This window comes from Sugiyamaella lignohabitans, chromosome D (genome assembly GCF_001640025.1).
Source record: "Sugiyamaella lignohabitans strain CBS 10342 chromosome D, complete sequence".
NCBI lineage: Eukaryota > Fungi > Ascomycota > Dipodascomycetes > Dipodascales > Trichomonascaceae > Sugiyamaella > Sugiyamaella lignohabitans.
Window position 1 is genome coordinate 1,099,623 of NC_031673.1, and position 23,693 is coordinate 1,123,315.

The 23,693-nt window shown below is 46.0% G+C and overlaps 6 protein-coding genes across 6 annotated transcripts; 3 read left to right on the forward strand and 3 right to left on the reverse strand.

The window, feature by feature from the left end:
• Window positions 1–2,229: 2,229 nt before the first annotated feature.
• Window positions 2,230–2,901, forward strand: TAF11 (Taf11p; the record flags this gene model as incomplete). The annotated part of the gene is made up of 1 exon (XM_018882072.1): window positions 2,230–2,901. One exon carries the CDS (start codon window positions 2,230–2,232, stop codon window positions 2,899–2,901), a length of 672 nt encoding a protein of 223 aa, XP_018736487.1.
• Window positions 2,902–3,219: 318 nt separating this feature from the next.
• On the reverse strand, window positions 3,220–5,994 carry SAC1 (phosphatidylinositol-3-phosphatase SAC1; the record flags this gene model as incomplete). Its single annotated transcript, XM_018882073.1, has 1 exon — window positions 3,220–5,994. One exon carries the CDS (start codon window positions 5,992–5,994, stop codon window positions 3,220–3,222), a length of 2,775 nt encoding a protein of 924 aa, XP_018736488.1.
• A 945-nt stretch (window positions 5,995–6,939) lies between these two features.
• CCT8 (Cct8p) lies at window positions 6,940–8,613 on the forward strand (the record flags this gene model as incomplete). The annotated part of the gene is made up of 1 exon (XM_018882074.1): window positions 6,940–8,613. The coding sequence occupies one exon, from the start codon at window positions 6,940–6,942 to the stop codon at window positions 8,611–8,613; it is 1,674 nt and encodes a 557-aa protein (XP_018736489.1).
• A 2,714-nt stretch (window positions 8,614–11,327) lies between these two features.
• MSS4 (1-phosphatidylinositol-4-phosphate 5-kinase) lies at window positions 11,328–13,172 on the reverse strand (the record flags this gene model as incomplete). Its single annotated transcript, XM_018882075.1, has 1 exon — window positions 11,328–13,172. One exon carries the CDS (start codon window positions 13,170–13,172, stop codon window positions 11,328–11,330), a length of 1,845 nt encoding a protein of 614 aa, XP_018736490.1.
• A 4,097-nt stretch (window positions 13,173–17,269) lies between these two features.
• On the forward strand, window positions 17,270–18,646 carry CDC11 (septin CDC11; the record flags this gene model as incomplete). Its single annotated transcript, XM_018882076.1, has 1 exon — window positions 17,270–18,646. The coding sequence occupies one exon, from the start codon at window positions 17,270–17,272 to the stop codon at window positions 18,644–18,646; it is 1,377 nt and encodes a 458-aa protein (XP_018736491.1).
• Window positions 18,647–18,885: 239 nt separating this feature from the next.
• On the reverse strand, window positions 18,886–22,581 carry SAT4 (serine/threonine protein kinase SAT4; the record flags this gene model as incomplete). The annotated part of the gene is made up of 1 exon (XM_018882078.1): window positions 18,886–22,581. One exon carries the CDS (start codon window positions 22,579–22,581, stop codon window positions 18,886–18,888), a length of 3,696 nt encoding a protein of 1,231 aa, XP_018736492.1.
• Window positions 22,582–23,693: the final 1,112 nt, after the last annotated feature.

A 23,693-nucleotide genomic window follows, 5' to 3' on the forward strand; every position in this document is an offset into this window, starting at 1 on the left:
CATCCGACAGTGGGGGTAGCATCTGCATTCGTACTGAACATGCACCTGCGTGGGGTAGTCTCGCTTGAGCGGAGTGGGATTGCAGGGCCCGGCAGGTCGGCCTCCGGCGGCTGGGGCTCCGCCCCAGACCCCGTAGCTCGCTTCGCTCGTTGCAGGGACCGTGTACGGGCCGGTGGATATTTGGGAAATATCGGATGGTAGGGCGTCGGTTTTCTGTCGTTACTTTGCTACAAATATCACTGATCGGCGGTCATGCAGGTCGTATGACAGCTGTGAATCAAATGCAGGGTCTTGCAAGTCCGGATCTCGCTACAATGCTAACCCGGTACTTCAAATGCCGCCATACGCCCATTCTTCCCAGTCTTATCTTGCTTTAGGCACCCCCATGTCTGGTCTGTACAATACGTTTAATGACTATAATCATTTTGCATAGACAGCACATAGCTTGAAGCTAACCAGCGATTTATTATTGCGTCAAAATTTCAGAATCAAAAACTAGGATCTCAACCAAAAATGGGCTTGCACTGACAAAAATCCTCTGGTATAATTATGTCATGGCCAGTTTACTGCACGGGCTGAAGCTCAGACATCCAACACCGCGTGCTAGTTATACTATTGTTAGCGCTGTAGGTTTAAGCTGCTTCCCCAGCCTACCCTTCTGATCAGTTCATCCACATCAGCTGTCTGAGAAATGGTTGTAGTACCGATTATAGAGTTCAGTTAATCGTTTCAAACCCACATAGCTTCGTTTCTTGGCAAGCTCATCATGCTCGTTCAGAGGCCACCTCCTTGGATTGTGCCTTTTCTCCGTTTCTTGGAAATAGCACTCTGAACGTTTTATTGTTTTGAGCTCTTCCCCTGGCCATAGGTGTACCGTGGGTCGCAAACTGTGCTCTGTAACATTAGACTTCGGATTATGATAGTCAGTTCCATCTTGATAAAGCCGTTGGTAGTACAGAATGTACTGGCTAGCTTCTGACCCTCAACCACTGCGAACGATTAGTCATCATTTTTACCGCCTGGTGGGAGCCATACGCACGACTCGAGCGTAGCGAGGGGAGCAGCGGGGTCTGGGGCGGAGCCCCAGCCGCCGGAGGCATTTCCGTATGCCCGTGAAATTTATTAGATGATCGTCAGGGGTAAGTGGCTAAGCTCATGCAATGTAATGTTATCTTGGAAGAACATCTTATTGTATGCTCCTGAAAGGGAGCGCAGAGGCAGGAAATACTGAATACTAGATATAAGTGTGGTGCGGGGGCTCAGCCATGACTTTGACCCCATAGGCTGAAAATTTAAGTTAAAATCCGTAAACAAGATGGGAACTCAGTAACAGGCAGGCAGACCACTTTATTAAAGCTCTATCTATGATGATGGAGGAATTGGCTGACGAGGTGCACATTCATCATCATAATATGTCAATTATACACTTTAAGAAGCAGTCCACTGGGATTTCTATCCTCCATACTACGAAGATATTTTTAAATACCATGGTCACTGTCATCCGACATGTCGAACTCTTGACTTTCTATGATAGTGTACTACTTGTCTGATCTGCCAGTGGTTTCTGATCCAAGTTAAGCAGCGACTGGGTTTCTCAATCAACATATTTCCACTATATTGGGGAGCAGCTTAACAATAAATAAGTGGTTTTATCGATTAAACCTAGCTGCTACTTCGCTTCTGGCTATTTCTCCCATATCATACCTTCTGCCGGAGATTAGCAATAATGTAATCAAATAGATCATTCACTACGATAAATTTGTTCATTCTCCGGAAGAAAGAAAATAACTAGTAGGGATTAAACAATAAATTGCTATGATAATAACTGGAGCTCAGAACATATGAAGGGTAAATTCTCATGCTGGAGTAACGTAAGTACGTCAAAATCAGGTGCATGGTGTAGATAGGCAGAGAAGCTTGTTTCGCTGTAAAGAACTGATTGAAGTCGTGGTTGGTAGATTTTCAATGGAAAGAGTATTATCCCTCATTATAGGGCCAAAAAATAAAGTAATAAATAACTGGTGAATTATATGAGTAGAGGTTATAAAATAGTTTTACTGGTGGTGGACTGGACGGACGTGCATATTCCAGCCTTGCATGAATGAAATTAAGACATAAATCAATTCCATATCAGACCGACCTCTTCTCATGTTGTGAAAGAAAACTGCTGTGTCGTTCGATTGTCCATTACTACTGGTTTGATTGAGCACGCGTGTGTTAATTCAAAATATGCCTCCAAGGAAATCGAAAAAAGAAGCTTCCCGGCTGAAATCCGAAGCGGCAAGAACGCCGTCTGCTGGTGATGGGCTTGACGATGATGATAACTTCGTGGCCCATGCTGGAAATAGTGAAAGAAGACCAGATCAGTATGACGAAGAAGAAGAAGAAGACGACGATGAGGATGATGCTATGGGATTAGGAGTTACAAGTGCAAGAGCTGGTGCCAATGGCATGGCAGGTCTGTCAGTTGGAGGAGAAAACGGAGCCATAAATGGAGTCATGGCAGCAGATCTGGAACGAGAGAAAATGAATCTATTGCTAGCCAACTTCAACGAAGACCAAATGTCTCGTTACGAAGCGTTCCGTCGAGCAAACATCAACCGAAACGGCGTCAAAAAGCTGGCCAATGCCATTCTCAACCAGTCCATTACCCCCAATGTAGCCGTGGCCCTTTCTGGTATGTCCAAAGTGTTTGTTGGCGAAGTAGTCGAACGAGCCCGCGACATCCAGCTCCGAATGAACCCACCCCAATCATTCGAAGAGTACGAAAACCGCGGTGCCGTTCCCCTGAAACCAGAGCACCTCCGTGAAGCGTGGCGAATGATGAAACTCGAGGCCGGCACCGTCCCCAACGCGCACTGGCGCCGCCAGGGCAACGCCGACGGCATGTTCTTCCGATAGCTGTGTATATTTATTGACCTTATTTATTTTTCTGGGGGGACGGGACTTGCCTCCGGCGGCTGGGGCTCCGCCCCAGACCCTGGTTGCTCCTGCTTCGCAGGAGTTTTTTCTGGCGGGACCGTCGTCGAACCCACTCGAGAGAAGCGAGAGGAAGAGCCATGGTCTGGAACGGAGCCCCAGCCGTCGGAGACAGGTGGTGGTATCATCGACGACCGACTCGAGCGAAGCGAGACGAGCAACCAGGGTCTGGGGCGGAGCCCCAGCCGCCGGAGGCAGACCCCGTCAGCAGGTGTGTGTAGTAAGAGTGATATAAAGAGATTAGGCCCAGACGGCCCGTTTCATGTAGTACTCGAGGGTGTCCCAGAGGCCCGTGTTGGAGGTGGCTTCTTTGAGGCTGACGATGTCTTGATCGATTAGTTGGGCGTGTTTACAGCACTGCTGGAGAGCGGTGAGGAGGTGGATGAAGTCGTCGGGTTGGGTGGCCGGGATCTTGATTGCCACCGATTGTGTGGGTGTTGGTGCAGGGGTGCCGTCAGAAGGGGGTTTGGTGGTGGGAGTTTGCGTCGATGCGGAGATAGAACTGTCGTCAGATGCGGATGTGACTCCATCCAGTCGGTACTTGATTAGAAATCCTCTGTTTCGAGAGGGGTTTTTTGAGGCTTGAGATAGAATTTCCCCGTAGAATGATCCCTTTTGAATCGTCTCGACTGAATTGGCAGGGATCCGGTGGTAATCCACGACTTTCTCTGCTTTCAAATCAAAGTCGCAAATGTATACAGCCGAGTCTGTCACAAGAACAACGGTGTCTTTCAACTCGGCTCGTCGTATGTCTCCTTGACGGGGTGTTAATAACCACCATCCGCCATATAACACTTCAAGCTCCGACGCGACTACGATCGATATTGTGGCCTCGATTGCGCTGGATCGTACAGAGTTCAAGTTCACTAACAGGTCCCTGCTCTCCATGTTTTCTTCAAACTCGTCAAACACTTGCTCGTCAACGTTTCCTAGAACATAGTCGATGGTAGCTTGCATGAAAAAGTCCGACACCATGCCGTAAAAGTATCGCGACATGGTCAGGAACGCGTCGTTCAGCACCCCGCGGTAGTTACGTTTACTCGTTCGTGTAAAGTCGCCCTTGAGAGCATTGGTACTAGAGTACTGTTGTGAAATGGCGTCGCCATTATCTGCCCATACGTTATTGAACTGCTTCTGGAACCGTTTCCAATCTTCGAATTCTAGCCCGTGCTCGGCTATAATTTGCTTGATAACCCGTTTACCAATAAACGTCTCAACTACATTAGTTCGATCCAGACAATCGATACAGTTAACTCGGAAGACTCCCTTTTGCGTTTTGTGGTTACTGCTATCCGACCAGCCAAACTGGCTCAACTTTGTTCCAATATCAGTATCAAACAGAGTTTCCACATTATCGAATCTCAGTCCTTTACAAACACGGTGAAAATCAAACCATTCTAAATAAACGCCGGTTTCATCTGCTAATTGTTTGTATAGCTCGCCTACACCACTTTCTCTGCTGGGTGCCTTTTCTACAAGTGAGATTCCAGCCACTTCTCCGTAATGTCGTTGCAGTCGCTCAAAGTGCTTTATGAATACCGGTCTCATCTCGTCTTTCTTTTTAAGCAGTTTTGGTTTGGGTTGTAATTTATACGGCGACTGCGAGAAGTAAAGAGGCATTGACCCTCTGACTTGTGTAAACGAACACACAGTTGTCTGTGTTCCTTGCGGGATTTGAACCAGTTGCTCTGTTTCTACCCAGTTAGCACAGTTGGCATCGTCATCAATACCCCGCCGAAGAAACCGCACACCAGCTCGTTTATTACTTCGTCGTGAGATCAGGAACATATCTCCCGTAGAGCCAGACGTCTCTCCGTCTGCCGTAGTTTCTGTATTATCCTCTTTCTGGCTTTGTATGTTCTCCTTAATATGATCTTCTGAAACTGGCTGAAGAGGGATGCTACAGTGTCCGATAAACCCCTGGATTACGGGCAGTAGCAAGTCGGTGCCTTGGAATATGGTGGTAGCATGTCGGTTAAAGAAAAAGACATCCCTAATGTTTTTGAACGGCGACTCGCCAGGTTCAACACCAAGTGTAGATGTCAGATCAAGGTCGTACGAGAAATAAAACGACCCCGACGACAGACTCATGCGAACGTATCGCACGAACTTTCCCATCAGGCCAGATTTGGGCTGTTTAGTTTGCATGGCAGTCTCCTCGCTCTTATCTTCAATAACTTCACCAGTCTTTCCATGACTAGATCTTCTTCTTGATCTATCCATCTTGTCATTTTTACCCACTTCTGTCTCGGATTTGGCCTGGTTGACCTGTATATCACTATCTCCGGCATCATCTCCAGCCTTTCCATGGCTTGATTTCCTTCTTCCTTTATCCTTCTTGCCAGTTTGAGCAATATCAGAATCTGATTTATCGTTCTGTGGCGTTTCACTGCCTTTATTCTCCTGGGAACTGGATTTAGAAAACCACCGTTTCCACTTGGGTCCTTTACCTTTCTTAGCCGTCACCTTGACAACCTCAGTTTCTCCAGCGACATCATCAGCCAGAACTGATATCGACTCTCTTCGAGTCAGTTTCTGACTTGGATCATCTGAACGGTCGTCATTAACCAGACTCAACAGATCGCTTTCGTCCATATCATCGACCTGGTCACCTCCATCCAGATCAGCCTCTTCCTCTTCGGTCTCAGCCTGCTCCTCGGTCTCGTGACCATCTTCTCCACCCTGCCCTTTGCCATCACCTTCGACTTCGTGGCAGTATCCAGGCTTCTTTCCAGCCTGTTTACTGGCTATTATCTTTCTCTTAGCCTCATGGTAGCTTAACGGGATAGCAACCACTTTCTTGATTCTATAAATATCCCTGCCATGAACGGTCGCCACATGCTCGCGTTTAGTTATAGCAAACACAAAACCAGGTCCATAATCGACCTTGCCAACCAATCCATACGAGTAAAACTCTAATTCACCAGCGGGGGTTGCGCTGCTGTCGACAACTCCACCACTCTCAGTCTCTGGTTTGTCACCCCCTTCTTTCCCACCTACCACTATCTTCTCCATTCCATTATTGTCAAAACGAACACGATACACACTCTTTAAACCACAGGATCTGATGATCTAAATCAACTAGTTAGAACCAAATCACAAACCAAATGCGAAACCATAAACCACCTGAATCAGAATTCACAGCATCCGAACCACCTCTTCACCACCGTCAAAACCCCACGAAAACATACCAGACCGTCGCTATCAAGTCCTATCCGGACTTTCCTGGCGGGCTGTATATACGACATTTGCACTTCAACATCTACCAGGGCCACCAAACGGGTTTATGGACACAGAAACCCCTGACTGATGCATGTGCATCCCAAGTAAACAAACATCATCGTACCTGCAGCTGACCCGACCCTGCATATTCCGCTACTTCTCCGGGCTGGGGTCGGCCTCCGGCCCGGCTGGGGCTCCGCCCCCCAGACCCCGCTGCTCCTCTCGCTGCGCTCGAGTCGGCTCCGTCTACCGACCCGCCAACACCCCCCGGTCCCCGCAATCTCCTGCTTCGCAGGAGCAACCAGGGTCTGGGGCGGAGCCCCAGCCGCCGGAGGCAGGGCTCAGGGGGTAAGCCGCACGCCGCACAATGCGCTGTGAAAAGTACATGAAAGAACGCGTTGGAAAACAGTTGATCTGATTACACAGATCAGACTGGTACACACAAAAGCACACTTGGTCGTCCAATCAGTAAGTTTCTAGGCACAATTGGGTTTCTGGAACCCGGTAAGAGGTTCGCCGGGACGGGCTGGCTGGGTTATAGGGTTTAGAGAGGGGGTGAGGGTGTGCCTCCGGCGGCTGGGGCTCCGCCCCAGACCCTGGTTGCTCCTCTCGCTTCGCTCGAGTCGTTTGCGTCGGCGGTCGTAGCAATCTCCTGCGAAGCAGGAGCTACGGGGTCTGGGGCAGAGCCCCAGCCGCCGGAGGCAGTGTGGGACTCAGAACTAACAGGATCAGTAAACAATGTCGAATCTGAAGATGCCCAGCGCCCCTAATAGCGGGCTGTTTAAACAGGGCTATCAGACATATCAGGCAGAAGATGGTGCTGTGAATAGGAATATTGCTGCTGTTAGAGAGATTTCTTCTATGGTTAGAACGTCGGTGGGTCCTTGTGGACGTAATAAGATTGTTGTGAACCATTTGCAAAAGATCTTTTTGACCAGTGACGCAGCCACCATTTTGCGGGAACTGGAGATTGTTCATCCAGCAGCCAAGCTCGTGGTTATGGCCAGTCAGCAACAAGAAACTGAAATGGGTGATGCGTCGAATTTAGTATTGATTCTCGCTGGTGAACTGCTGTCATTGGCAGAGGGTCTGCTCAGATTGGGTTTAAACCCATCAGAGATCTCTCAGGGCTATGAAATGGCTAAGAATTTCGCCGTGGATACTCTGGAAAAGGGTACTTTATTCAAGAACCTCGCTAATAACCAGATCACAGACTTGACTGACGTCGACCAATTGCGTAAAGCTGTATCTACCGCCATTGGATCGAAACAATACGGAAGTGAACAGTTTTTGTCGGGATTAGTGGCCGAGGCTGTTTCGTATGTCATGCCCAAGAACCCTCGTTATTTCAATGTTGATAACGTGCGAGTGGTGAAAATCATGGGTTCCAGTTTAGAAGCCAGTGCTGTTGTTCGTGGTATGGTATTTGCTCGTGAACCTGAAGGAAGTATTAAAAAAGTCGGTACCAAGTCTAAGGTGGGTGTTTTCTCATGTCCAATTGATATTTCGACTACTGAGACTAAGGGTACAGTGCTTCTTCATAATGCCAAAGAGATGCTGGAGTTTTCCAAGGGAGAAGAGGCTCAATTGGAATCGATTGTTAAAGAACTTGCTGACTCGGGACTACGAGTGGTTATTGCCGGAGCCGGTGTCGGCGAGTTGGCTCTTCATTATTTGAACAGATATGGCATTCTTGTTTTCAAAGTCGGCAGTAAATTCGATCTTCGTAGACTGTGTAGAGTGGTAGGAGCCACTCCTTTGCCACGACTGGGTGCTCCTATGCCCGAGGAGATGGGTGTCATTGATGTTGTTGAGACTATTGAGATTGGTGGTGACCGAGTGACGGTGTTCCGTCAAGACCATGAACAAACTCGTACTTCGACTATTGTTGTTCGTGGAGCTACTCAGAACTCACTCGACGATATCGAGCGTGCTATTGACGATGGTGTTAATGTTGTCAAGGCTCTTACTAAAGATACCCATTTGCTTCCTGGAGCAGGAGCCACTGAAATCGCCCTTGCTACTCAAATTGTCGCTTTTGGAGAACGTACACCCGGACTTCTCCAACACGCTATTAAGAAATACGGCGAAGCTTTCGAGGTGATTCCTCGTACACTTGCCGAGAACGCTGGTCTCGACGCTACCGACCTTGTTTCCAAACTCTACGCAGCACATGCCGGTACCGAGTCGACCATCGGAGTCGATGTCGATGACAACGATGGCACCGGACTGCTGGATGCCGCACAAAACGGCATTTTTGACCTCCTGGCCGCCAAAAAGTCTGCCATCCAACTGGCCACCGATGCCGCTACTACCGTGCTCTCGGTCGACCAAATCATTATGGCCAAACGAGCCGGCGGCCCCGTCATGCCCAAACAACAGTCCACTGGTAACTGGGACCAGGACGACTAAATATTAATGTATAGATTTTGCACTGTCACGCTGCCTCCGGCGGCTGGGGCTCCGCCCCAAACCCCGTGGCTCCTCTCGCTTCGCTCGAGTCGGGCGTGGGGGTCCGGGCTGTTTCGGGGAATACAGTGATGCTGGGACCACACGTAACGACTCGAGCGCAATGAGAGGGCAGCAGGGTCTGGGGCGGAGTGTCAGGGATGTTTCCGAAATCGTACGGATAAATACATGTCCGAGGAATTCGGAATACTTTATCTGTCTGGTTTCGTGGAACCATTATCTAATAATAAGAATCATCATTATATGCCAGGGCAGTTGATAATTCCAGCCACTTACTTAAGTAAGTAGTATTGGAATTGAAACAGAGTACTGGGAGTAACAACCATTTGATTTGTTAAGGGTTATGACGAATAATCCTTATAAGTTAAACTTATTATCGTATTAACACATCAAATTAAGTGTGGAGGATAACTCCCAGACGAAGGGCGAGAAAACCTATTTATATAGTTATTGGCAGATCGAGGAAAAGGGAAAAGATTGAGGTTTTTCTGAGGGAGTAAATATGGAAGTATCCGTAATTTGAGGAGCTACTTTGGCGAATGAGAAAGTGTGGTCAAATGGAGATACTATACGTCTAGATTCTCACAACTTGGTGCCTCATAATAAAAATAATATTTATCAGAATGGTAAGGAACGTGAAAGCCTGGGATAGGGTGGAATCTTGAGATAACGAGAGCTTGCGGTTAATGAGGCTTGAGTTTCAGGAGAGTCCTGACACGGAGCCCCTGCCGACCCTGCGTCTCGCCGGTTATCCAGCGGCATTTCGCGCAACCGGTTGTTTTTATGACCCGATAAAGTTGCTGGAGAGTAGATATAGAAAGATAAAGAATTGTTAAAAGAGGAAGGACCGGTTTATGGAGAAATTTATCTGGCTACTGAAGTGTGTAAACTACCTAAACAGATATCATATTCGATCATGTAATTACTATTCTTCAGTTCGGAGAGTTTTAATTCTTCGTACTCAATAAACAATAACTAGCCTAACCTCAAATAATTTAATAAATCACGTGTAGCGAATATATTAGGGGCAATCCTACAGCTCGAAGCAGGGGTAGTATCGCTAGACAGCATATGATGCGAACTCACTGACGACACGCGACACACATAACCCGGTAGTCGTGGAAATTGGAAATAGACCGTCTTTCTGAGAAAATTCCTCTTTTCGAGTTGAAGTTAGCCAATTTCTCTCACGGAGGAGGAATGCTGAAGGATAAACCAGCAGCTTGGGAAGCTCGAAGCGCAGTGATCGATCAAGATAACGCTAAATGTCGAAGGGACATAAAAATGGCTGTCAAGTTGTTTCAAAAACAGGAACTTGACAGTAGAATACGATTTGCAACATAGAATTGAATGATCGGTAGAAGGATATCTACAACGTGAAGATTTATTGTAATGCTTTAGTTCAACATCTCAAGTTTAATGCCATTTCGGTCCGGCAATCCAAAAACTCGTTGGCGAACGGTTTAAACGATTCCAAATCAAGGATCTCAACTATCTCGTTGTGACTATCAAGAAAGTATCTGTCGTATCATAAACGAGTGCCCGTTATTACAAGAAGCACGAAATGAACTAGCTTCACTTATCACTCAGTATCTGACAAACTGAAGATTCAGCACTGTTCAGATCAGATCCTAGAACTCTGTACGGATACCATTTTAGGATTCTTGACCTTTCTGCTCTTTGAACATGGCTTTAGTCAATTAACCTTGGTCACTATGGTTACTACCAATATTGGCGGTACACAACCAATTCTTAACCTAACTTGATAAGTATATAAAATGATCTAAAGCTACGGAAGGGCTTCCATTATAAAATAGTAGTATTAATATTAAGTACAAGAGACAATAAAAGAAACAACAACCAGACAAATGATAGGTGTTAAGCTTAAATCAATCAAGTTTGCGGTTACAACTAGTCGGCCAACTTCTGTTCGTGAATAACTGTGTCAGCTCCGTAGAAGCGAGGGATCATTGCATCAATACTAGAAATCCCATTAGAACAGAATCAACTAGCCCATTGAGTTCAGTTGTCAAGCTCGGAATCGTAGAACTGGATCCCAGAGTGCATGCCATAGTAAGAGGGAAGTACCACTAAAAGTCCATTGGCCAGGTAACTAGAGAAGAACCACCTAAGGCGCCAAGTCTTTGAATGCTCATCGTCCGTCCATGAATATTGTGAGCCTTGAGATCCAATTCCAAAATGTCGCTAAGGAAGCGCCTCATTGGAAGGATTCAAGAATGTCCAGGAGTAGACTAGCGAGGAGCCAGCTCTACCTTAGTCGAACGGTCTAAATCGTCGTCTGCTCGCGATGTGCGAGGCGACAGATGAAGTGAGCAACGAGGGACGATGAGCCAATTGTTAGACTTGGGACCTATGAGCCAATGAATGACAGCAGATATCAGCCGGGACTCGGGATGTCGCAGACTGAAGATCGCTAGCCAGTAGTGAGTACCAAATTGAAACCATGACAAGGGAGCCTCTGAATATTACCTTGTAATTCTGTTCGTCATCTATCAAACAAAAAGATAGTCTCATCATGAACTAATGATCTTAGCTAGTATTTGTCCCTTGAAGAGGAGGGAGCAACAGACAAGGAAATAAAAAAACCTCGAATCATGCTAGACCGACCAGATAACCGCACATCATGAAAGAAGAACTTAACAACGAGTAGACACTAATCTGCCTGTTCCAGGGACCACGGCAGATTGAACGAAATTGAGGAATCTCGCTCCATACTTCGCAGGGTGAACAACATCTACAGCGGATCTGCCAAACATCAGTCCTTTGACAGTGGTCTCCGCTCTCTTGCGCCAACTAAAGGGGCAAAGGGTATCGATCATACCAATAACTGGTTGTTGTTCACAAGTACGAGTGTCACTCTGAAGTCCTACCAACAATGAATAATCCATGATATTATGTCGCTTCAAAAAATCGACATCCTTTGAAATTTGAACCATTAAGTTGTCTCGGTCCTCTTGAGTCAAGGAGATAGCCTCGTGCTTGTCAGTCCAGTCAAGATCCTTGAACACTACACGGCCACGATTGTCTTTTCTGGGCCCGGCACTTCGGTCATGGCTCGATCCCTTGAGATCGTAAATCAAATCAGTCTCCTTTTGAAGCAAATTCTTCATAATGATAAAGTGAGTCTTCTTTCCACCAGAAACAAGGGTGTAGTTTCCAAGATAGAAAGGGAGCCGAGTACTAGGGTGGGCCTTGATATGATTGTAATAGTCGGCCAAAAATTCCTCGTTAGCAATGACGTTGTGCTCCTTGCGCTTGATGGTCTTAATAATGTACTTGCCATTAGGAGTAAACAAGAAATCGGATCCAGATTTGCCAGGAGATTTAGTCTTGGTCAAGTCAGACTGCAAAAGAAATGAGTTTAAAAACTCATGATAGTCAATTCCACAAATGGTGCGGATGTTCTGATAAACAATAGGCGAATAGGCCTTAATAATGGCACCTCCATCAAGTCTGTATTTCTTGTTCTCCATAGTGAGAGCTTCCTGGCTACTAAGGGGAGTAGCATCGATAGCAGTTTGAACTCCATTAAACATGAGAGTGGATTTCGTAATAGGGGAAGCGCGTCCAGTAAAAGAAGCCAGCTTTGCTTTGGCTCTTGTCATCAACAATGGTGTCTCGGACTTGTTGACTTCCTCAACCTGAATGACCAAATTGTCAGAGGGAGTTTGAGCAATGGGCCTAGATGGAGCCAGTGGAGCTGTAGTGGGAAGCTCGGAGTCAGGTTCAGCTTGAAGGCCGCCAGAAACAATCAATTGTGGCAAACCCTTGAATAAGTTTGCAACGGCAATAATCTCATCAACAAGGCCGTCAATGGAAGAATTGCCCTCGGTGGCAGGGGCAGGAGCGTCGGCAATAACACAAGGGGTTTCATCATCCACCTTGGCGGGAGTGATTTCTTCAGATTCAGCCAAATCGGTGGTAGAGGTTTCCAAAGGTGACTCAACCAATGTAACATCGCCATGGGAATCAGGAAAAAAGTCATTCTCATCAATTTCAATAGGGCAATCAGATAGAGCCCAAGAGGTAGCAGGGGCCGACCAAGTAGCTTCAGTGTTTTCTTCGGACCAAGTAGTTTGAATTTGGCAGGCAGTAAAGGCAGCCTCGTCTCCAGCCTCAAAAGACCACTCAGAGAAGTTGTCGTCATCATTATCAATGGGAGCAGAGTAAGTATTATTCGACTCTTCACAATAAGGTTGTTCAGAAACAATATTAATGGGTTTCCAGACGGTGGGTTCATTGAGAGTCTCATCAGATCCAACCGAGACACCAGAGTCATCGGGGGAACATTCAAGGATCAAAACCTTGTGATAAGCAAAAGCAGAACGTCTGGCAGGACGACGGTTCTCTTGTTGTACACAAGCACCATACTTGGGCACAGAAACACCGCAACGGACGTCACTCAAGACAGGACGACGAGGGACCTTGTGGGTTCCATTAGAAGGAAGAACATTACCGTTGGAAAAGAAAAGTGCACCCATTTTATCAATTAAAACGGGTGATAGTAAGAGAGTAGTAGAAAAATAGTGTTGAAAGCGCTGGTTAAAAATTCACAGAACAAAACTTGAGTGTAAAAACAGTTGTAGGTTTATTCTGAGGAGAAAAAAGAAGAAGAGAAGAAAAAAAGACCATTGCAGCGGATGTCCCATCATATATATACATGGGGCTCTAAAGATTATGTTGATGTCTGCACCTACCACATAATCTTGGTTCACGGACTCGGCCGAGCTGCAGATTGCAGCCTACAGCCTGCAGCCTGCAGCTGCTGGGGCACCGGCTGGGGTACTCGCTGGGAACAAGCCAGTACCCCTGCTAGCATCTGAGCATCAGAAAGAGATGAGAATTGGATGAAAATATCATTCAGGACTCAATACACTGAATGATGTATAATAGGGATCTCAATTTGACTCTGATCGTTGAAGTTTACTTTAACTTTATTTGGTACGGAAATGTCAGGGGTGATCTCATCGCCGCCCCGCCTAACGGCTAGCCCATATATGCGAGATAACGGGCGGACATCACCGGCGTATGCATGCAGGTTTGGGAAAGCAGGGCTGGCTTGGGCAGCCTCCGGCCGCTGACGCTCTGCCCTAGAGCCCGTGGCTCGCTTCGCTCGTTACGCCTGGATGGCCAAAACTCGGCAGGACTCAGCTCTTATGGCGGTTGGGAGTATTGCAGCTGGGAGAAATGCAGCTGAGAGTACAGACGGTACTGTCTCAAGGTCTAAGTAAAGCACGGGAGCTCAAGGCCACAAATATTATTGATTTAATCAGTAAAGCTTTTTTTTTAATTGATTAGAAGCAATAGACTATAGCAATTGATGGAAGAGGAACACCAGTATGTGCCACGCCAAACCATAGCATACTTCAACCAACACACCATTTCCAGGGTTAAAACTGTTCAGCAAGAAGATGACTATAGTCAGCTGTGTATCCAGGGAGCGCCAGCCCACCGCCAGCCTCAAAGGGACCGCGTCCCCACAGTTATTGCCGGTATAGTCACTATCATGTGGCTCACCGAGGTTCCTTGAGGACGAAGCGATACCCACTAGCTTTCAAATGGCCTAATAGTTGTAAATCTAGTTTTCTAGAGGTTTTATGGTAAAAGAAAATTGGAATTTGTTTTGCGATTTTCTCGTTCATTTTTTTAACATTTCAGGTTAGTTCTGAACTCAGGACGACCAAGGGCGCCTACTCTATCATTTGAGTCTAATTTTGATCAGAAATAGGGTCGATCATGAAAACTCGGATAAAAATGTTAACTTACATATAATTTTGAAAGTCACCTGACCTGTTACGTGAATTGTGACCCTCTATGTGCTCGATTCTCAGCTTGTGTAAATTAAAGTTCAGCGAGAGGCTTTCTAGAACTATTCAATATGGCCAGTCTAGCTTGAGTTTGGGGCCCAAAAAATAGGCAACCCATTATTTCCCTCCCCATTAATATTCCCTTGCTTTATCATCCCAATTCCTGATTAAGTGAGGAAAAATTATCCATTCTCGCTCAATTCTTATGTGTCAATGAAGTCATATTGTAACGAAGTTTTGGTTTGCCGGGTAAGCTCTACATAAGAAACTCTGATAATATTCCAAGTAATAAAATTAATTTCTAGAAATATAAATAAAAAAAAAAGGAAAATGTAGAAGTTTATTTTTAAAGAAATGTTTTTGTTTTTAATTTTTTTTTCCTCAGGGGAATTAAGCGATTTGTTTGTCACTTGTAAAATTTAGGATTACCCGGAGAAAAAGCCAAGCTAAATTACCCCAGTTTTTGGAATTTTTTGCAAAGCCGGGTAATGTGTGTTAGACAAGATGAAAATGTCTGGAACTATGGGCTTTACAAGGTTAGCTACTGAGATACGGTTGATAACCTCATGGTCAACAGAAGAAAACATGGGATATTGTGTTTTTGTATCTATAGAGAACTTTATCTGGGTTTGTACAATTATGCAATTAGGTGGGTAGCCCCATGGGTTTGCTGATTATTTGTTTTTAGTTGGTGAGGTTCACTCAGCGTACCAACCGATAAGAGATATTCGGTAAAAGTTATGAGATGAGATTAAAGTCTTAATATTTGAATCTGTCAGAGGTAGATAGAATTCTGGGCCTACTTATCTCTAATTCACGAGCAGTGGTTTTGTACAAATTCTCAGCATTGTCGGACGCCCTGATTCTGAAGTCATCAAGACCAATGTGAGAAGATTTTCTTCACTGGATTTCAGTCTGGTATTCATTGTCAATAGCATTCTGAGAAGTATTTAAGAAAGTAAGAAGGAATCGGTTTAGATATTAAATATTACAACCATTGCCGTTATTCTATAAAGTGGGAAGAAAAGTAGGGTAACATTAAATATGCCCACAAGTGGCCGGCTAAAAAAAGAGCCTATAGTCCAGGAATACAGATAGATATATGATAGAGAGCTGAATCACCCGTGAGAAAAGAGCAGCGCAACAACTATAGGGATATTCCACTAAGCCCAGAAAAAAATGCAGAAGAATTATAATTATCCTGTGTTATGGTGCGATTCGGCTGCAAATTTCACCTAATACGAAGAGCTTATTTCCAGTAGCTCCCAGATTTAATTGCAGATGTGGAAAATATAAATGTCTTGCACTTGGAGTACATATGCCAAAACTTGGCAGCTAAAGTCTATTGAAGGAATCAACAAAACCACCTTCAGTTGCGGAATTGCCAAATTGCAAATAATCATTCTTTAATATATAATGTAGGACAATCAATTAATACAATGAACAAAGAAGAGTGAATAGTACTCAGCATTATTTTTCTGTAGTTCGTCTATTACGCTTGAAATTCAAAAATAACATAGGCGTTTTCTACATTGGTGGTACATGTACTATGAGCAATTTCAGAGATCTTCTCGGAAAAAAGAGTCAGTCGGAAACAACCGAAACGTCATATAGACATAAAAATAAAATTACAAGCTTTCTCTTGCTGCTGAAAAGGACTGTGCCGGGGTATAGAAATTATTTGGACTATACGATGTACTATCTTTAGTAAGGTGTGGATATGTGCAGTTAGAGGGCAAAGGGAATTTACACGCCAACCTCTTCTACCATCAAATCTCTCCACAGCAATTTGACCATATACTAGATTTGACTCATAAGCAACTCCAAGAAAAATCTCATCATTTTTTCAACAAAGATTTATATTTGAGAATCAGCTATGCTACTTTCTGCCATTATATACAAGTTCCGGAAATTGCTGACTAGTTTCTTGTATCGTTCAGGGAAAACAATCGCAAAAAGTCACCCTGAATTTCCGGCATATTAACGGGAGATTGAAATCTAAGCTCCCGGGACTTGGTAAAGTGAACCAAATACTGAGGCTCACGCTAATATCAACCAAGCCATTCAGCAGTCCAGTGATCAAGGGAGCCTGAAATTATCACGAACCTCTAGGAGCTAGTAGTAAAGTCGTCAGGTCATAGCCGAGTTTATGCCTGCATAATAGCATTGAATTGGCGTCGGAATTAAGTAGCAAAACCTAACATCACTCAGACGGCTGAGACGTAAACAGAGAGCATTGAAATGCATACACGGGAAGTTAGGGGTAATGTACAGGGGTAAAAGGGGAAATAAAGTGAGTGACGTGGGACAGACTTGACCAATATACTTTTATTCTAAGCCTGGGTAGAAAGTTTACGCTAGCTGGCAGCTTTGATTTGGTTCACCATTGGATCTGTTTTAGACTAATCAAGTCTAATTTCTACGACTTCAGAAAGACTTTAGCAATATTTGATCTTGTAATCAATTCTCTTGATTGAACGTTCCGAAAAATAACACGCTAGAGGTTCTGCAGTGAAATTACTTCTTGTTAGTTCTGAACTCGCAATATCACAAAGAATTCCATAACTTCATACACTGTTGCCTGTGCTTCAACTGTGAAAAAGCCGATACACGAAAAAGAATCGAAAATCGTGTACTAGAGCTTATTCAGTAGCTACGCGTTTTTTCAAGTAGAAAAAGTGGAATTATTGAATCCGGTGGGTACCTCGGTTATTTCTTGTGGAAAGTAGCTACACTTTATTGAAACAGAAAACAATCATATACCATACACAATGTCGTCATATTCAGGACTCCGTAAAAAGGCGGTCAAGAAGATCCAATTCACAGTGATGGTGTGCGGTGCATCGGGAACTGGCCGTACGAGTTTTATCAACACACTATGTGGCCAGAATGTCATTCCTTCGTCGGATTTAGAGTATGATCCACGAAATGCACATCTCGAGAAAGGAATCGAGGTCCGTCCTATTGCCACAGAAATAGAAGATCCCGATGGAACAAGAATTGCACTTACTATCATTGACACCCCCGGGTTTGGTGATAATATCGATAATTCAGAATGCTTTGACAAGATTGTGGGATATCTTGAGTTCCAGTATGACGAAGTATTAGCAGAAGAATCAAGAATCCGCCGGAATCCGAGGTTTAAAGATAATCGGGTTCATGTGTGTTTATATTTCATAGAGTCTACAGGCCATGGATTGCGTGAGCTGGATGTTGAAATGATGAAGAAACTGTCACACCGGGTCAATGTTATTCCTGTGATTGGCCGAGCAGATTCCCTGACTCCGTTGGAAAAGACTACCAGTAAGCGCATGATTATGGAGGATCTAAAACAGCATAATATTCCTATCTTCAATTTCCCCTATGACCCTGAAGAAGATGATCCAGAGACAATCCAGGATAACTCGGAGCTGCGGGAAATGTTACCATTTGCAGTTGTGTCAGGAAATGAGATTATCCAGACTGCTACCAGTGGCAGACGCATCTACGGCCGAGTGTACCCCTGGGGATATGTGGATGTTGAAGATCCCAGCCACTCCGATTTCATTTCTCTACGGTCGGCTTTATTCGGATCTCATCTCATGGATCTCAAAGATCTTACCCACGATTACTTATATGAGAACTATCGTACCGAGAAGCTATCTGGCACTTCTGCTGAGAATGTGCGAGCGTCTCGTCTGCTGAATGCTGAGGATCTTGCCAATCAATCATACCTACTAAAGGGAGAGCAATTGGCGCGAGAAGAAGAGAAGCTTCGTGAAATCGAACTACGAGTACAAAGAGAAATCAACGAGAAACGTCTTGAACTGACGGCACGAGAAAATGAACTGAGAGCCATTGAAGCGAGATTATCTCGCGAGCGATCGGTATCCTCGAGCGTGCCTGACCAGAAGTCGATTTCTACGAGCAATCCCGGCACCCCAATAGCAGATAACACTGGTTCCGACGAAACCGGCTCGGACAGCCTGATGCAATCGCCCAGCCAGGAGAACATCACCCGAGTCACGTCCAATACTACATCCAACACCGCCCACAGCACCAACGCTGCCTCCAGCCATCATCTCCCTGACACCCAAAGCCCTGCCAGCTTTGTCAGCAGCAACGCCGAGGCCTTTTCCAGCCCTGTCGCTGTCAAACAGGAAATATAATCCAACCCAAATTGAACTGTCAGCATTCAATTATCGGGCGTCTGCCTCCGGCGGCTGGGGCTCCGCCCCAGACCCCGTGGCTCCTGCTTCGCAGGAGTTTCTGGAGGGTCCCCTATGCCCGACTCGAGCGCAGCGAGAGGAGCAACCAGGGTCTGGGGCGGAGCCCCAGCCGCCGGAGGCAGAACCCTCTTCCCCCAAAAAAAAGGCATTATCATTAGTATTAAATAGACAGGGTAGTATTACTTGGATGATTTCTGGGGCGCTTTATGTACATGATTGGCGCCATGCTTGCTGGCATGTGGCAGAAGTTCGTCGCGGTCGGTGGGATCGGGCTCCACACAAAGTTCAATGGCTTTGATGAAGTGGGTCGAAAGGACTTCGCCGACTTGAGGCCGTTTCTGAGGGTCGGGTGAGAGCATGGTGGCAATGACCTTCTTGCCAGATTCGCCGAACTCGTCAAAGTAGGACAGGTAGCTCCGCTCTTTGACAGGTGGTGGTTCCTTAGAGTCAGGTAGCATGGTGTTCGATGTATCTGCTAGTGACGAGGTGGCGGAAATGTTGGTCATGGAAGAACTTGGAGTAAGCGACGACATGGAAAAGATATTGCGAAGAATAGCATCGGACTTTTGTTCAGTGTCAGAGTACTTTTTATGCTCCTCGACGTATTTAACGTAGCGTGGATCCGACTTGTGTGCTTTAGCAAATATCCCAGCATTGAATGCCATGTTGAGATATACAATGCCACACGACCAGATATCGAGCAATCGGCCGTCATAATAGGGAGCAGCAGGGTCATCTTTCGACATGAGCACCTCAGGTGAGATATAAGGGCCACTGCCATTGATACCTGCTGACAATCGAATCATGTTGACCTGGCTGCTGATCCGGCTACAGGCATCATCTTCATCGTCAGCATCGCATTCGCTGTCAGCATTGACATCTTTCATCATCAGGTCAGAACAGAATATCGAGTCAGCGACACCAAGGTCGGAAATTTTCAAGTATCCGGTAGAAGTGAGCAGTAAATTCTCAGGTTTGATATCCCGATGGACGATTCCGTGGAAGTGCAGATAGTTAATACCCAGTAGCAGTTGTTTAAACAGACAATTGCGGTCATCTTTGGGCATTTTCTTGTGATCCATTCGGAATGACTCAATGAGAGAAAACAGGTCGCCTCCATCACAGAGTTCCAACACAGAGCACCATTGACCGTTGTTGTCAACCAGCAAATCAAACGTTCGAACGATCTGGCGGTGGTTAAGTTGTCTACCGGCTTGGTACTCAGTGGCCAATCTCTTGAAATAGTGGGTTACATCGCCATCCAAAGCACTGTTATACCGATGATATATTTTGACAGCAAACAATTGTTTTGTAGTGGTGTTTTGTATAGTACGGACAGTAGCAGTGGATCCCCTTCCAACTAGTTTGTTGGACCGGATAAGGTTTTTGTACAGAGAGTATTTCGAATTCAATGACCAATCGTTGTTTGAAGGGTGTAGTTGAACTGGCAAATACTCGCCTGGTAGATGTGTAATTGGGATTGATTTCAAGTTATTATTGCTGGGTGTTGGATTATTAGACGTCGTCGACTTTGAACTAGAAAAAAATCCTCTTGATTTGGGTTTTGGTGAAGTACTAATTGGTGTCGACATGCTATTGCTTCGAAACGGGAACCTCCTAGATTTGGTGGAACTTTTTGTCTTGCGGTCTTCTTTGTAGAATGAGTTCCTTAGTGACGCACTATTGGATTCTCTTTCACTGTAGTCCTCAAGATCCGTGCTATTGTCGTAGGTATTATCGCTGCTAGCAATGGCACTATTGAGTTCCTGTTCGGTGTAGACGGGTCTTTCGTATCGAATAGAGAGGCCGTCCGACGAGCTTTCCGATGAGGGAGACGAGATCTCAGACGGGGTTCCAGATCTATTAGCAGATGGAGGTCTGGAAGGTGGTCTTGACGGAGGTCGAGATTGTGAGCGAGATGGCGGTTGCGACGAGTTTGGAGTGGCTTTGGAGATCGAAGTGCCAATACCTTGGTTGGTTGAGATTGCTGTTGTTGCAGCAGATGTAGTTACAGATGGTGGCGGTATTACAACTGGCACCGACTGACGAGCCTGAGCAGCCAATGCGGCAATGGTATCAGCTCTTGAAGCTCCTGGAGTTACTGTATTTGGTTTATTAAAAGTCGGATAGGCAGCCGATGCAAAGCTCTTCATTTGAGATGATGGGGCAGATTTAGCAATGAGTTTACTGATTCCACTCAGAGGTCCATGACCCTTGCGCTGCGGTTTGTTATTACCGAGAGGGGTGTCATCTCTTGTCTGAGTGGCTGGACTTGGCTGGATATCAGCAGGAGATCGAGAACTCGATAAAGGAGAGCTGCTACCAGGCGAAACTGACGTTGGAGATTTGTTGCCGGTATCGGCTACATTTGTAGAACCGTCGGTTGCCGAGAAGCTTGGAGTGTTGAATGCAGAAACACCACTATTATCAGTTGTACTTGGTGTCAAGTCAGAGCTAGATGAAGTTTTAGCAGTGTTACCAGCAATTTTATCACTGTTGATTTTGTGGGTGCTGCTGCTGCTGCTGTTGCTGTTGATATTATTGATAGTGTTACAATTACTTTCGTCGTTAATAATTTTTTTAATATTTTCGTTACCAATGTTTTTGTTGTTGTTTGTATTATTAGTGCTGGTGTTAATTTCGCTACCACTGTTGTTACCACTGCTGTTACTATTACTATTACGATTAGCACTAGCAATACCGCCAATAGTACCAACACTATCAGCTTTAGTGCCAATAGTGCTGTCAGTGGCAGCAGCAGTAATTGTACTGCCAGTGGTGACAGCAGTGATAGTATTGGTAGTAATAGTAGTGCCGACCGAACCACTGTGAACTGAAGGGTGAGGGCCAAGACTGCTGGCAGAGCTATCAGACTTGAAACTGGATTGTGTTCCAGATCGCATCAATTCTCCATGGATAAATGAATTGGCCGACGAGCGTCGTCTTGCCATATCCAGAGGGCCTGATCGGTCTGATCTGTCTGATTTCAAGCTGCCTACACTGGTCACAAGATCCTCATCATAATATGAATTTGCCATGGGTTTTAAAGGAGCAGGAAACTTGCCAATACTCGAATCATTTGTAGCTACAGCGACAGAAATGCCGGGATCAGGGCCAAACCCCGAAATAAACGCTGGTGGCTCATAACCAGGACTCGGCGGCACTTCAGGAAGTGGTTCATCGATAAATAATTCCGCACCTTGGCTTTTCTTCACATGCATTTTGGGTCGTTGGTTGCTGCTGCTATTAGTATTACTGCTGTTGGTGTTACTGCTGTTATTATTACTGCTGTTGGTGTTACTGCTGTTATTATTACTGCTGTTATTATTACTGCTGTTATTATTACTGTTGCTATTACTGCTGTTGTTGATATTACTATTGCTATTGTTGTTACTAGCGGTCCTAGTTCTCGACTGATGATGATGATGATGGTGATGATGACTTGGGTTTCTACCACGATCTCGTTGACGTTCTCCGTCCCGTTCAGTGTGAATGTCGCCGTCTAAATCACGCCGTCGTTCAAGTTCATGGTCGCGACCAGCAAGAACCGCAGCAGATGCCAAAATAGGATCCTGTGGATGAGACAGGAATTGCGACTGAGACTGAGACACGGATCTAAATACCGGAGACTGAGACTGAGACAAAGCCGGCGAATGAGCAGGAGACTGGGATTGCGACAAAGACCGAGAAGAAAGAGATAAAGACTGCGAAGGAGACCGGATCTGAGACTGACTTGGATCACGAGAAGAACCACGAGATACTGGATCACGAGGATGGGCGACTGCCAACATCATAGCCAGTGTATTCTCGTTAGGAGCATAATAACCACCTCCTCCACTACCAGTACTGGCACCACCTCGACCACGGCCCGTCATATGAATAGGCAATGCTGCCGCCTCGTAATATTTGTTGCTGTTAACTCCTGTTTTAATAATAATAAGAATAATAATAAATTAAGCTTTAACAGACTGTGACAAAATGGGCTGATCCTCGACCCAGCTTGGAATCTCCCAACTCTAACCAACTGCTAGAACCGCTGGTTTGGTACTGATCAATCTCTCAATCACTGTCTGTTGTCAGCGTATTCCCCCGTACTCCAACGTTAAAAACTTCAAAATACAGATCTGCCAATCTACACTCCAATCTACTGAAACCAATATCACCAACACTAGCAGCCACACTTTAGCCACCTTAGGTGACGTCCCTGTTCAACCTGCTGCTGCTGCTGCTGCTGCTGCAACAAGTGGGGTGACATGAGATGCTGCCATTGCTTGCAACCCCGCCGATCCCCGGCGGCTATCCCAGAACGGGAACTTTTTGTCGCTGAGTCCGGCGGGGGAGGGGGGTTTGCGTCCGGCTGCCGGGGCTCCCCTTAGGCTCTGGTAGCTCCTCTCGCAGTGCTCGAGTCAGGCTGGAAGGTATCCAGAACTGCTCCGGGGACCAATACCGCTCGCGAAGCGAGCACAACCAGGGTCTGGGGCGGAGCCCCAGCCGCCGGAGGCATACCCCAACCCCCACGGAGGTGGTGCGGGGTGCTGACCCGCCAGTTGACCGGCTCGACCCCTCCGGACCCCGCTTGCTGACCCCGATAACTGTCATGCCAGATCTGAAATAAGATAAGAACGATTGACAAGATAACCAGATAGGACCAAGATAGGATCAAGATAGAGTCAAGATAAGAGAACCAGGAGCACGATAGCAGTACGAGAGCACCGAAATAGGTTCAGATAAGACCCAGAGCAAGCGGCTGTGACGCCAAAGGCCCAATTCAACCAAGCTTTAGCGCGGTCTCGACACAAGGATTACTCCCCTGGCCCTCTTATCGTGCGTGAACCCCTCCCTCACGGATGCTGCTGCTGCTGCTGCTGCATCTGCTCCCTTGTGCTAGCCGCGTATCCTCCCCCCTCGCCAACTGCTTCTGTTCCACGACCGGAATTCCTGTTGGGGACTGGGTCTGCCTCCGGCGGCTGGGGCTCCGCCCCAGACC